Genomic DNA, 11310 nt, shown 5'->3' on the forward strand with positions numbered 1-11310 from the left:
GTGGGAGCCTGCAGCGAGGGACAGAACTGGACGCTTCGATCCTTAGTCCTTCTCCCTTGGGGGAGAAGAGTGGATAGGACTGTCTACCTTGGACTATGAGCTCCTGAGGGCAGTGACAGTCTCTGAGTACCCCGCAACTTATGAGGGAACTAGCCGAAGGGGCTCATCCCTGTTGACTGGGGATGAACTAGCTCACCCTTGAAGGAAGCTGTTTCCTTCATGACCCATTGCAGGATTCCTGGGAAGGGATGGCTGCGGGCTTCCCCACAGGATAGCACCAGGAAGCTGAGGCAGCAGGAACAGAAAGAAGAAGGCGAGGCCTTGCTGGGTCCTGGAGTTCATTTGTCCTGTCCTAAATGAAAAGTCCTGTCAACATAGTCATGAAGGCCCTGGAAGTAGGCATGGCCTTAGGCTGTCCTGGATCTGAGCTCAGGTCATCCTCACCCAAAGCATCTGCTCCCTGCTGCCCCCATCCAAACCAGGCTTCATGGTCCCAAGACCCAGACCCTGCAACCCACCCTAATTTGGGGGAATACATCGCTGTTAAGGGAACGCAAAGGGGGACAGATATGGTGGGGAAGTAATCACCTAAGAGTTGATTGCATGACGGGGCTTGAACCTAGACTGGACCTAAAGGGGGAGAGACACTGGGATTTGGGAAGAACACCAGGTCTGTGTGTAAAAGGGGCCACCAGATCCAGTCAGGGAGCCAGGCCTGTGGAAGAACGGTAGAGATAAGGGGAGAGAAAAAGCTATAGGATTTGAGGGGACAGAATTTGGGGAAAGTAAAGTGGACGAGAAGACAACTGGGTGGGGTCTAAACGTTCTAGGTGTTTGGCGCTGACAAGGAACTGGGCGGGGATACCGTCAGCCACTGAGACTCCACCCACTGGCGGGACCTCCACGCCTAATTTCTCCCAACCCGCAACAAAAATGGCCGCCGCGGGAGCCTGTCCAAAACCCTAAAACAAATGAAAATGGGAGCAGAAGCCCCGCCCAGTTACGGGCAATTGCCCTTCTCAAAAATGGCTACCGCGGCGCTTCTGGAAGGGAACCGCTCTGGGCCCCGCCTTTGATCTCGTTGGTGGGGCTGGGGGATGAGAGCTGTAACCGCGCGGGACAAGTCGCCGGCGGCGGCCCGACGGAGCAGGTGATTTCCCCTCCGGCCCCCGGCCCAGGGCTAGGAGAGTCGCGGAGAACGCTGACCCAGGGTACCCGTCTTGTGTGTCCCCCCACCGTACTCCCTGGGGCCCGTCAGCCCCCCATCTCTGATTCTCGCCAAGGCCTGTATCAAGGCACATCCCAGCTTACTCAGGCCTCCCTAGTCTTGTGTCCCCAAGGCTACAACCTCATTCCGGTGCCCTCGGGCCCACTATTCCGTACCCTTAGGGGTATCCCGCTAGCTTGTTTAGGGAGCTCCTGCTTCAGGGGTGGGCCGTCATCGCGGTTCCACTTCCTGTGCACCCCACTATCCCCGTTTGTGCGCGCGTCTGACTTTGGATGCCCGAATCCCTTGTAGCCCTCAGTGTCCTTGGCGCCTCTAAGACTTGACTTGGGGGTCAGAGGACAATGATGTCCTCTGGAACCTGCATTATGGGACTAGGGCCTCAGGAGCTGGGCTTCATGGTGTCTGGGAAAGCAGGGAAGACCTCCATGCTAGACCCTCTGAGGGCCCACACTGGTTCCCAGGACTCCTCCCACATGGCCTTCTGCTCTCCCTCCCACTTGAGCACCTCCCACCCCAAGGGAACAGCATAGTGCTCCTTCCCCCAGTCTCACTTGAAGTGGTCCAGAAGGTCTGTATGGAGCATCTGGAGAGTCCAGGCTTATGCCTGGTCCTGGGGCCACTCTCACGCCAGCCAGGGACAGTGAGGATGGGGCAGTCAGGGTGGCTACAGAGAGGAAGTGAGTCCTGCAGAATGAGAGTAAGAGGAAAAGGCATTCTGAGTGGAGAGAACGGTGTGAGCAAAGATTCTGAGGGAAGCAAGAGGGCAAGCTAGGCAGGACAGGAGGATCAGAACATGGGCTGGGGCCACATCATTTACTTCATGAGAGGTGGTATAGTGTAGCGTTAACAGTGAGGGTTCCAGAGCCAGAGTCCTTGGGTGTAAATGTGCCATTAACTTACTGTGTGACCTTGGACAAGTTACTTAACCTCTCAGTGTCTCCATTTCCTTGCGGGTAAAATGGGATAGTATAATACTATTAGTATCTATATTTTAGGGTCATTGCGAAGATTAGGTAAGTTAACACATGTAAAGTGCATACAACAATCCTTGGCACAGTGTAAGCATTCAGGAATTGCTAGCTATTACCATCATCAGAGGTATTTAAACAGGGCTCATGACAAGATGATGATCGCATTTCATGGATGCTAATAAACCAGTGAGCCCTGATTTAAAGACCCCAGGAAATAATGGAGTTCTGCGGACTATATCCAGAATTTGAAAAGTCCCATGGAAATCATGTTCTTACCTGGGAGAAGCCTGGCTGCTTAGGCTGCAGCTTTCCCAACTCAGACACTGTGGAGGAGAAATACTAGGAGAAACTCCTGGGCAGGAAAACAATGCTAAGGAAGGCTAGGGGGATGGAGAAGGGTGAAAGAAAGAAGTGGCAAGCTTTGAAGGCTGGGTAAAGTTTGGGCAGCCCTGGAAGAGGAGAAGAGAGGTGTTGCCTTAGGAGATAAACCAGAGCAAAAGCTTAGGTGAGGAAGACTTTCTTTGGGACACAGTGAGGAGTTTCCCAGTAACAACTCCCTGGCCCTCAGACCTTGATTAGAAACCTGAAGTCATCAGACAGATCCCTTCTTCCCTAGAAACTAGACTTTCTTGCAGCACCCTTTGTCCCAGCAGAGATTGCCAAACAACTGACAGCAGCCAGGATTTGATGTAACTCGGGGTGGATATAGGTCTCTGTAGGGGGCTGACCCCTTGGGGGAACTGCATAATGGGATCTGGTACGCCTGGTGTGAGCAGTTCTGCTCCTCCCCAGGGCCCATGGTAGGGTCTGGAGCAAGGGTCGACATTCCTCTTGGTAGGCTAGAGCTTGTCAGTTCTGCTATCCAAAGTGAGCCCCGTGCTGTCACTGCAACACTGTGTTACTACTCAGGGGACCCGGGAACTGTGATCACAGATCGAAGCTCTGTCTCAACCCACTTGGAAGTCTTGATATCCTCTCATTCCCTGGAATATACACTCAGCTAGGTGACCTGGATTTAAATCTTAAGTACCACAGTTCAGGCCAAGTGATGTTGGGCCAATCATTAAACTCACTGAGCTTTAGTTCCTTTGTCTGTAAAGCGGGGAGTGACTGAGTGTCCTACTTCATGGGATACTCAATGTACACTGATTAATAAGCCAGGAGTGGAGTCCCTGCCCTCATGAAATGACTGGAAGAAACATTAAATATTGCCCAGAGGATGATTTAATTATACTTATGAAAAGTCCTGCTAAATAAGGAAAAGTGTAGTCTGCAGTGAGGGTGTATGATGGAGGGACCAAAGCAGTTCTACAGAGTCAGGGGCAGCATCCCTTGAGGCTGGAATTTTAAACTGAGACCCAATAGGTGAGAAGGTGTTGGACAAGTGAAAGAGGTGGAAGGTTGCCCAGGCAGAGGAAACATTTTGTGGAAAGGCTCTTGCCGTGAAAGAGCTTGAATGTTGGCAAACTGAAAGAAAGCCAAGGTGGATGGGAGTGATCTGGGGAGGGTGTAGTGCATGATGAGGCTAGAAAGACAGTAGCAGGGGTAAGGTCCTGAACTAAAGGCCACAAAAAAGAATCTGGGCTAATCAGAAGGGAGGTGGGGGGTGGAGCGCCTGGGTGGCTCAGCTGGTTAGGGATCCATTGGTTAAACTTCAAGCCTAGCATTGGGCTCTGCACTGATGGGGTGGAGCCTGCTTGAGATCCTCTTTCTCTCCTCTCCTCTGCCTCTCCCCTGCTTGTGCTATCTCTCTCTCCCCAAAATAGATAGATAGATAGATAGATAGATAGATAGATAGATAGATAGAAGGGAATTGGGAAGTCACTGAGAGATATTAAGCAGGAAAACATGATTTTTTTTTTTTAAAACAGATCACACAATTGTGATCTTTGTAAAGAATAGGTTCTTGGAGGCGCCTGGGTGGCTCAGTCAGTTCAGCATCTGACTTTAGCTCAGGTCATGATCTCACAGTTTGTGAATTCAAGCCCTGCTTTGGTGAGCCCCGCTTCTCTCTTTCCCTCTCTCTGCCCCTCATGGGATTCTCTCTCTCTCATCTCTCTCATCTCAGTCTCTCTCTCTCTCTGTCCCTCCACTCACTTACACACTTTCTCTCATCAAAAAAAAAAAAAAAAAAGACAGAGAGAGAGAGAGAGAGAGAGAGAGAGAGAAATAGTTCTTGGTGGGGGGGGGGCTCTTGGGTGGCTTAGTGTCGGTTAAGCATTTCACTTGACTTTGGCTCAGGTCATGATTTCACGATTCATGAGACAGAGCCCTGTGTTGGGTGCTGTGCTAACAGCACAGAGCCTGCTTGGAATTCTCTCTCTCCCTCTCTTTCTGCCTCTTCCCCCCTTGCACATGCTCTCACTCTCTCTCTCTCTCTCTCTATTTAAAATGAATAAATAAACTGAAAAAAAAAAAGAATAGGTTCTTGAGGAAGACAGTAGTGGGGAAGGGTTAGGAAGCTCTGGCAGTGAAGACAAAAGGTGGAGCAAAAGGGAGGAGGGAGGAGAGAAGCACATGTGTTAAGATGACAGTCAGGCCTTGGTGCCTGGATGTGGGAAGGCAAGGGGTAGGATGGTACCAAGGATAATTCCCAGACTTGTGGCAGGAGTGGCTGGGTAGGTACATGGACATGCATTTACTGATGACAGTCTTGGAGGAGCAAAGGACTTGGGGATGTCAGTTTGGAACAGGTGAAGTCACTCACACGGAAGTGTCAGAGAAGTAGATATGCAAATATGTAGCTCAGAGGGGGACCTAGACTAAAGGATTGGCATTTGAGGATTATGACATAGAGTGACATAGAGTTGGTTCATAAACATGTGGCCCAGACAAGGTCTTCCAGAAGGAGAGGGTGCAGAGTGAGGAGGGACGAGGAGCAGCTTTGAGCCTGAGCTTTCCTGCCAGTAGAAGAGGGGGACAGAGAAGGGAGCCTGGGACGAAATGGCCAGAGAGGTAGAAGAGAAGCAGGAGAGTGTGATGCCTCAGAAACTAACATTGACACTGCTTGAAAGGGCAAGTATTAGGTGAAACCATAAGAAATTGCCTTTCCTTCTTTCCTTCCTTTCCTTTCCTTCTTTCTGTTGACCAAAAACAAGCATACTGGCAAGCTTATAGGGTTCAACCTGAATAGACCCAAACTGAAAAAGTAACTCATGACCTTAGACTGAGAAATTTTTGTAGAGACGTTGTAGCAGAAGCCAGATGAACTGGGGAGAATGGATAGAAAGGACACTAATAAGGGAATAGAATCAACAGGATTGGTGATCAGCCGAGTACAGCAGGTAGAGTTGAGAGAGGGTGAAAGCAAGGGTAATTTCCAAGTTTCAGGTTTGGCAGCTGAGTGAGTGAATGGTTGGGTCAGCCAATGAAGTAGGAGGGGGATGTACACTAATCGTGAAAATATTGTTGAGTGTGGGGTAGATGGAATGTGAGATATCTCTGAAACTTCAGAATGGGATGATAAGCTGACAGTTGGACCTGTGGCTCTGGAGCCATTCATTACCATCTATGTGTTCCTGACTCCTACATATGGACTTTGGGGAGTCAAAATCATGTAGGTGGAAATGAACTCAGTCAGTCAGTGTTTATAGAGCATCTACTAAGTGCTAGGGTTACATCAGTGAATAAGACGAAGTCCCCCTGTACCTTGGAGCTTATTACATTATATCAGGGAGGTCAGACAATAGGCAAACATAAAACAACATTAAGCTGTAGTAAATGCCATATAGAAAATAAAGCAGGGTGAGGGATTAGGGAGTATGAGGAATACCTATTTTTGGTAGGTTAGTCAGGGAAGGTCTGTCTCAGAGGGCAACATTTGACCAGAGCTCCAGAGGAGGTGAGGGGGTGGGTATATGAAGGAGACAGGTAGGAAGAAACTGGACAAATTCGAGGACCAGCAAGGAGGCTGGTGGGGCAGGAGTGGAGTGAGTGGTGAGGTTGGAGAGGCAGGCAAAGGCCAGACCTTGTAGGGTTTTACAGGCTTTGGGAAGGAAAATGGAAAGGCCTTTGTAGATAGCCTTTTGTGCAGGAAGAGAGAATTCCTCAAAGACTTCCCCTTCTATCAGAGCCTTGTAGCCAGAAAAGCCCCTTTGTGCGGAGGGTGGTGGGCCATTCTGGGTGGGGGAAGGCTGTGCTTGGTCCTGGGGCCTGCTCTTTGGGGGGCTGGACAATGGGCCCCTTGTGGTTAGACTTGAGGGCCAAGTGGCCCCCTCAATGATGGGATTCCTCAGCCAGGAGGCATGTGACCCCAAGACCTTGGCTTCTTGCCTGAGGGTCTGGGCCTGCTGGTGGGGAATGGGGTGGCGAGATGGGGAGAGGTCGGGGGAAGGGTGAGGGAAACCGCTTGGGAGGTCTTCTCCTACGGCAGTGCCCTGTCTTGTCTCAGGCTGAAGGAGGTAGAGAGATGGGCAGGGAGGGGGTTGTGGCTCTGCTTGAGAGAGCGGGGGAGGGCTGGCGAGCTGGGAGTTATGGACAACAGTAACAAATGGTTTCCACAGCAGGGCAGGAGGGAGGAGCTGGCCGCCCCTGGGCCTAGTGGGTAGGAGCAGGCAGAAGAGGGCCTGACAAACCTACATCTTCTGTCCCTTCAGAAGAGGAGAGAACATGGAGCTGGAGAGGATTGTCAGTGCAGCCCTCCTTGCCTTTGTCCAGACGCACCTCCCCGAGGCTGATCTCAGGTAGAAGCAGCTTTCCTGGGAGGATCATGCTGGGGTCTGGGTTGGAGCTGCTGGGCAGTGCTCCGGGCCCCAGCCAATGGAAAGACTGGGATGGCAAGCACTCAGCTCTATTCCTGAGGTGGGGGCTGATTATGAGGTTATTACATCAACCTCATCATCTATTCCTGAGGAGGGCTGATTATGATTTGCTGGTATGGCCTTACATCTTAACCTGTCCCTGGCACCTCGTTGGACAGGTGGAAAACCAAAGCTCTGTAGGAGGATGGGATACTTTCTGGCTTCAAGACTTGAAGTCTGGCTCATAGACCCAGGGAAGCCGAGGGCTCGAGTCTCAGGCTAGGTGGGGGTGCTGGAGGTATCCCGTGTCCTACCTAGGACTTGTCCTGTCCCCTTCCTGCAGCGGCTTGGATGAGGTCATCTTCTCGTATGTGCTTGGGGTCCTGGAGGACCTGGGCCCCTCAGGGCCATCAGAGGAGAACTTCGATATGGAGGCCTTCACTGAGATGATGGAGGCCTATGTGCCTGGCTTTGCCCACATTCCAAGGTGGGACCTGGCTGGGGTGAAGAAGGGGTGGAGGGCTGGCTGATTGTGGAAGGTAGGCAGGGGTGTCCTTTTACCACCCTCCTATCTTTTCAGGGGTACAATAGGGGACATGATGCAGAAGCTCTCAGGGCAGCTGAGCGGTGCCAGGAACAAAGGTGAGCTTGGGGATTGGGCACTTGGGAAATTCATAACCCCCATCCCCCAAAGCCCCGGCAAACCTGATGCTCTGCTTCTTTAAGAGAACCTGCAGCCACAGAGCTCTGAGGTCCAAGGTCAGATGCCCATCTCCCCAGAGCCCCTGCAGCGGCCTGAAAAGCTCAAAGAAGAAACTAGGGCTTCTCCTACTGCTGCTGGAGACACCCAGGAAGAGGTACTGGTAGGAGAGGGGACTGGTGAGGGAGTCAGGGGCCAGGAAAGAAGGAAGTACTGCCTGTGGTCAACATCTATGCCCACAGGCAGCCAGTGCCGAGGAGGAGCTACTGCCAGGGGTGGATGTACTCCTGGAGGTGTTCCCTACGTGCTCGGTAGAGCAGGCCCAGTGGGTGCTGGCCAAAGCTCGGGGAGACTTGGAAGAAGCTGTGCAGATGCTGGTAGAGGGGAGGAAGAGGGGCCTCCAGCCTGGGATGGCCCCAACCAGGTATCCTCTGCTAGACCCCCCCCTTCGACCCCAGTAGCCTTAGCTACATTCCACCTTAGTGTTAAGCCCCCACCCCTAGCCTATCCCTGCCTGCTTCTGCTGGTGCCCTAGGGTGTAGATGAAGCTTCCCTTCTCTGCAGGACCTGCCCAGGCGCCTCAGAGGCCCCCAAAAGGATGAACTGAAGTCCTTCATCCTACAGAAGTGAGTCTGGGCTGGGCTGGGCTGGGCTAGGCCCTTAGAGGGTCATCCCAGGGTGGCAGGAGCTTCACCCAGCCAGTTTTTGGCAGGTACATGATGGTGGATAGCGCAGAGGATCAGAAGATTCACCGGCCCATGGCTCCCAGGGAGGTAAGAGAGTTTATGGCTGCTGGAGGTGTGAAGTGGGTGGGACTCTCTCCTGGCTTCTGCTACTCACTGCCCAATTGCCTCCCAGGCCCCCAAGAAGCTGATCCGATACATCGACAACCAGATAGTAAGCACCAAAGGGGAGCGGTTCAAAGATGTGCGGAACCCTGAGGCCGAGGAGATGAAGGCCACATACATCAACCTCAAGCCAGCCAGAAAGTACCGCTTCCACTGAGGCATTCGCCAGACTCTGCTGGAGCCTTCTCGGCTCAGATCCCAGAGGGATGCAGGAGCCCTACACCCCCACACAGGGCCCGCCCTAACTCCTGTCCCCCTTCTCTACCCTGCTCTCTACTTCCTTGCCCCACCATGTTGACCTCCTCTTGGAGCTGCCCACGGGCACAGTAAAGGTGGCCCCAGGAAGATGTGAGTGCATTCTGGTCATTTCTGCCTCAGCTGGGGTGCTGGGGTACTGTGTCTGTCTGACCTTCTCTCCCAACTTCACATCCCTTATCTCCAACACGGCAGCAGCGCCAGGCAAGAGGGGGTAAAAAGCTCTTTATTTGAAGCTCCAGGGTGGGGCAGGGCATCCGCCTCTAGCCAGAGGCCTCCACAGTCCAGTTTCCCTACAGTTCACAGTCAGGCCCCCCCACACAGTCCAGCTGTGACCCATCGGCAGGCAGGTCAGACCTGCAGGTTGACAAAGGGTGCAAAACCAGCCATGTCCTGCAGGAGCACCAGGGCCTGATGCAGCGGCGGCTCCACGTCGATGTCCACGCCGCGCTTCCGCAGGCGGCTCAGGCTGGGCTCGGCCACATGGTGGCAGTGCCGCACCCGCAGCGAGCGCAACGCCGGGCAGTTACTCGGCCAAGGTCCTGGGGGAGGAGCCGGGTGAGGCTAGGGGCCAGAAGCTGTTTCGCCCACGGTGGGGGAGCCAGCGAAGCCCCTGCCTCCTTCAAACTCAGAGCATACTTTTTCCCTCCAAAAACCTGGATGGGGGGGGGGGTTATGAGGAGGTCTGGATGGGGTCATACACCAATGTCTCCAGTGAACTCGGAACTTCCTCCTATCTCTTAAAGGGGGAACCTGCTCCTCAGCTCCGCCCAGGATTTCAAGGTTTTCCCCTTGTTGAAAAGAAGCCTGAGAGTCGACTGTCTGTGACATCCGCTCATGCGTAAACACTGGTTCCAAAAAGTTTTTTAAACTATGGGTTCTCTGGCCTCGGCAATCCTAGAGATCTTTCCTGGTCTGAATGGGGGTGTCGTGGTAGCAGAAAAACCCCAGAAACCACAGTTCTGCCTTTTGGCAGCTGCACCCCGTCCCTAAACCAGAGGCTTAAAAAGTGATTGCCCTCTTCCCATCCCACCAACCCAAGGCCCAGGCACCTGACGCCGTCGCTTCCGACGCGGAGGCAGCCGGTTAGATCTAGGTGCTCGAGTTCCGGGCAGTTCCGAGCCAACTCCTGGACGGCGGTATCCCCCACATTGGCGTTGACTGCCAGCGAGAGGCTGCGAAGGCCTGCGCCGCGCCTCTGCGCCAGGTATACGATGGCCTCATCCTTGAGTTGACGGCAGGCGGTGAGGTCCAGCTCCTCAAGGGCCGGACAGCGGTCAGCGAGGCCGCGCAGCGCCAGACCGTCTACCCAGTCACAGTGCGCAAGGGAAAGGCGCTGCAGGCGGGGGCAGCCCTCCGCCAGCGCCCCCAGCGCTCGGCGGCTCAGTTGTCCGCAGCCGGCTAGAGCCACGCTCCGCAGCTGCGGATTCCGCGTCAGCACCGGCACCAGATCCTCATCCGACAGCCATTCGTGACACGGTGCTAGGGCCAGCTCCTGCAGCCCCTCAGCGTCTCGCAGCAGCCAGGCCAATGCGGCCCGCGGGATCTGCGGACCCACCTGCGGGCAGGGAGGCACCTCGACTTTCAGCTGGTCCCGAGGGCGGGGCGGGCGCTGCCTCTCCGCCCCATTAGAGTTATTTCCCGGCAGCAACCTGCCTTCGGAGTTTGCCCCCTGACTCCCAGGAGAGACCCCACGTGCCCTCTGAGTTGATACCCGGTACTCGCCCTTTGAGAGTACTTCCCGAAGGGTGGGTCGCTTCCCGGGAGTTCCTGGACGCGCAGAGGGTGGGGAAGGGTAGACAGCTGGGCTGGGGGCTGGGTTGGAGGCGGGGAGGGGGCGGTACCCGGACGGGGGCGGGGCTCTGGCCCCTGGCTCACCTGAGCGGCGTCGAAGCGGCGCAGGCCAGCCAGGTGCAGCTGCACTAGCGCCCGGAAGGCCCGGCTGACGCGCTGCAGCCGGAGCAGCTGGCGCAGCGGCACCCGGCTCAGGACGTGTGGGAGCAGCACGTCTTCCCAAGGCAGGTCCAGGAGCCTGCGAGTAAAGGGGCGGTGGCGGTGGCGTTCCCGGGCCGCCGTTACCTGCGAGTCCGCCTCTGTTATGCTTCTGCGCCCTGGCTCCTAAGAGCGACCCCCAAACCCGGCCCAGTCAGCTCCCTTCCCCCAGGTCCTTCTTCCCTCTCTCGGCCCCTCCGGTGCTCGGTACCTGACGGCTCCGGGCTCTTGCTCCCCTCCGGACGGCTCCATCGGTGGCTCCATCGGCGGCCTATTGCGCGTGCGCAGTAAGGTCCTCTCGCTTTGGCCTTGGAACGGCCTCAGCGAACCCGCCTCTTCGGGCTGTAGAGACAGACCGATTCAATCGAGTGTGGTCTCACTGAGGATCCTATCTGAAAGCGTTCCGGATGGATATCAAAACTGAGGGCGGAGCCGACCGGTGGGGTAACATCAGACCTCGCCTTCTCGGCTACAGGGCTTGAGACCTGAAGCTGGAGAACGCGATGGTGCAGCAGAGACTGGCTCTTTTTTCGTCTTGGGCCAGTGGCCGCCGCTGAATGAAGTGGTGATGGGAGGA

At 54.7% G+C, this 11310-nt stretch overlaps 2 protein-coding genes across 3 annotated transcripts; one reads left to right on the forward strand and one right to left on the reverse strand.

Annotated features, from left to right (window-relative positions):
• Positions 1-1041: 1041 nt before the first annotated feature.
• CUEDC2 (CUE domain containing 2) lies at positions 1042-8833 on the forward strand. Its single transcript, XM_030334593.1, is given in 10 exon segments — positions 1042-1150; positions 6795-6881; positions 7282-7425; positions 7519-7580; positions 7665-7795; positions 7881-8022; positions 8025-8062; positions 8203-8264; positions 8351-8411; positions 8497-8833. Coding segments are annotated over 10 exon segments (927 nt in total). The 5' UTR covers positions 1042-1097; the 3' UTR covers positions 8644-8833.
• Positions 8834-8947: 114 nt separating this feature from the next.
• On the reverse strand, positions 8948-11270 carry FBXL15 (F-box and leucine rich repeat protein 15). 2 transcript variants are annotated; one of them, XM_030334595.1, is made up of 4 exons: positions 10945-11270; positions 10620-10773; positions 9779-10299; positions 8948-9270 (listed from the first exon to the last, which is right to left on the reverse strand). In XM_030334595.1, exons 1-4 carry the CDS (start codon positions 10995-10997, stop codon positions 9093-9095), a joined length of 906 nt encoding a protein of 301 aa, XP_030190455.1. In that variant the 5' UTR covers positions 10998-11270; the 3' UTR covers positions 8948-9092. The 2 variants fall into 2 exon arrangements, with proteins under 2 accessions (XP_030190455.1, XP_030190454.1); XM_030334594.1 differs by having other exon boundaries at positions 9168-9283; positions 9794-10299; positions 10945-11268.
• Between the last annotated feature and the right edge of the window lie 40 nt (positions 11271-11310).

Source organism: Lynx canadensis, chromosome D2 (genome assembly GCF_007474595.2).
Source record: "Lynx canadensis isolate LIC74 chromosome D2, mLynCan4.pri.v2, whole genome shotgun sequence".
Lineage (NCBI taxonomy): Eukaryota > Metazoa > Chordata > Mammalia > Carnivora > Felidae > Lynx > Lynx canadensis.

Bases quoted from the DNA above. Each gene is read 5' to 3' on its own strand.
- FBXL15 (XM_030334595.1), bottom strand. From the start codon at position 10,997: ATGGAGCCACCGATGGAGCCGTCCGGAGGGGAGCAAGAGCCCGGAGCC. The intron at 10,300-10,619 runs GTGAGCCAGGGG...CCCTGCCCGCAG, and splicing joins GCCGCTTCGACGCCGCTCAG to GTGGGTCCGCAGATCCCGCG. The intron at 9,271-9,778 runs GTTGGTGGGATG...ACCTTGGCCGAG, and splicing joins GTCAGGTGCCTGGGCCTTGG to TAACTGCCCGGCGTTGCGCT.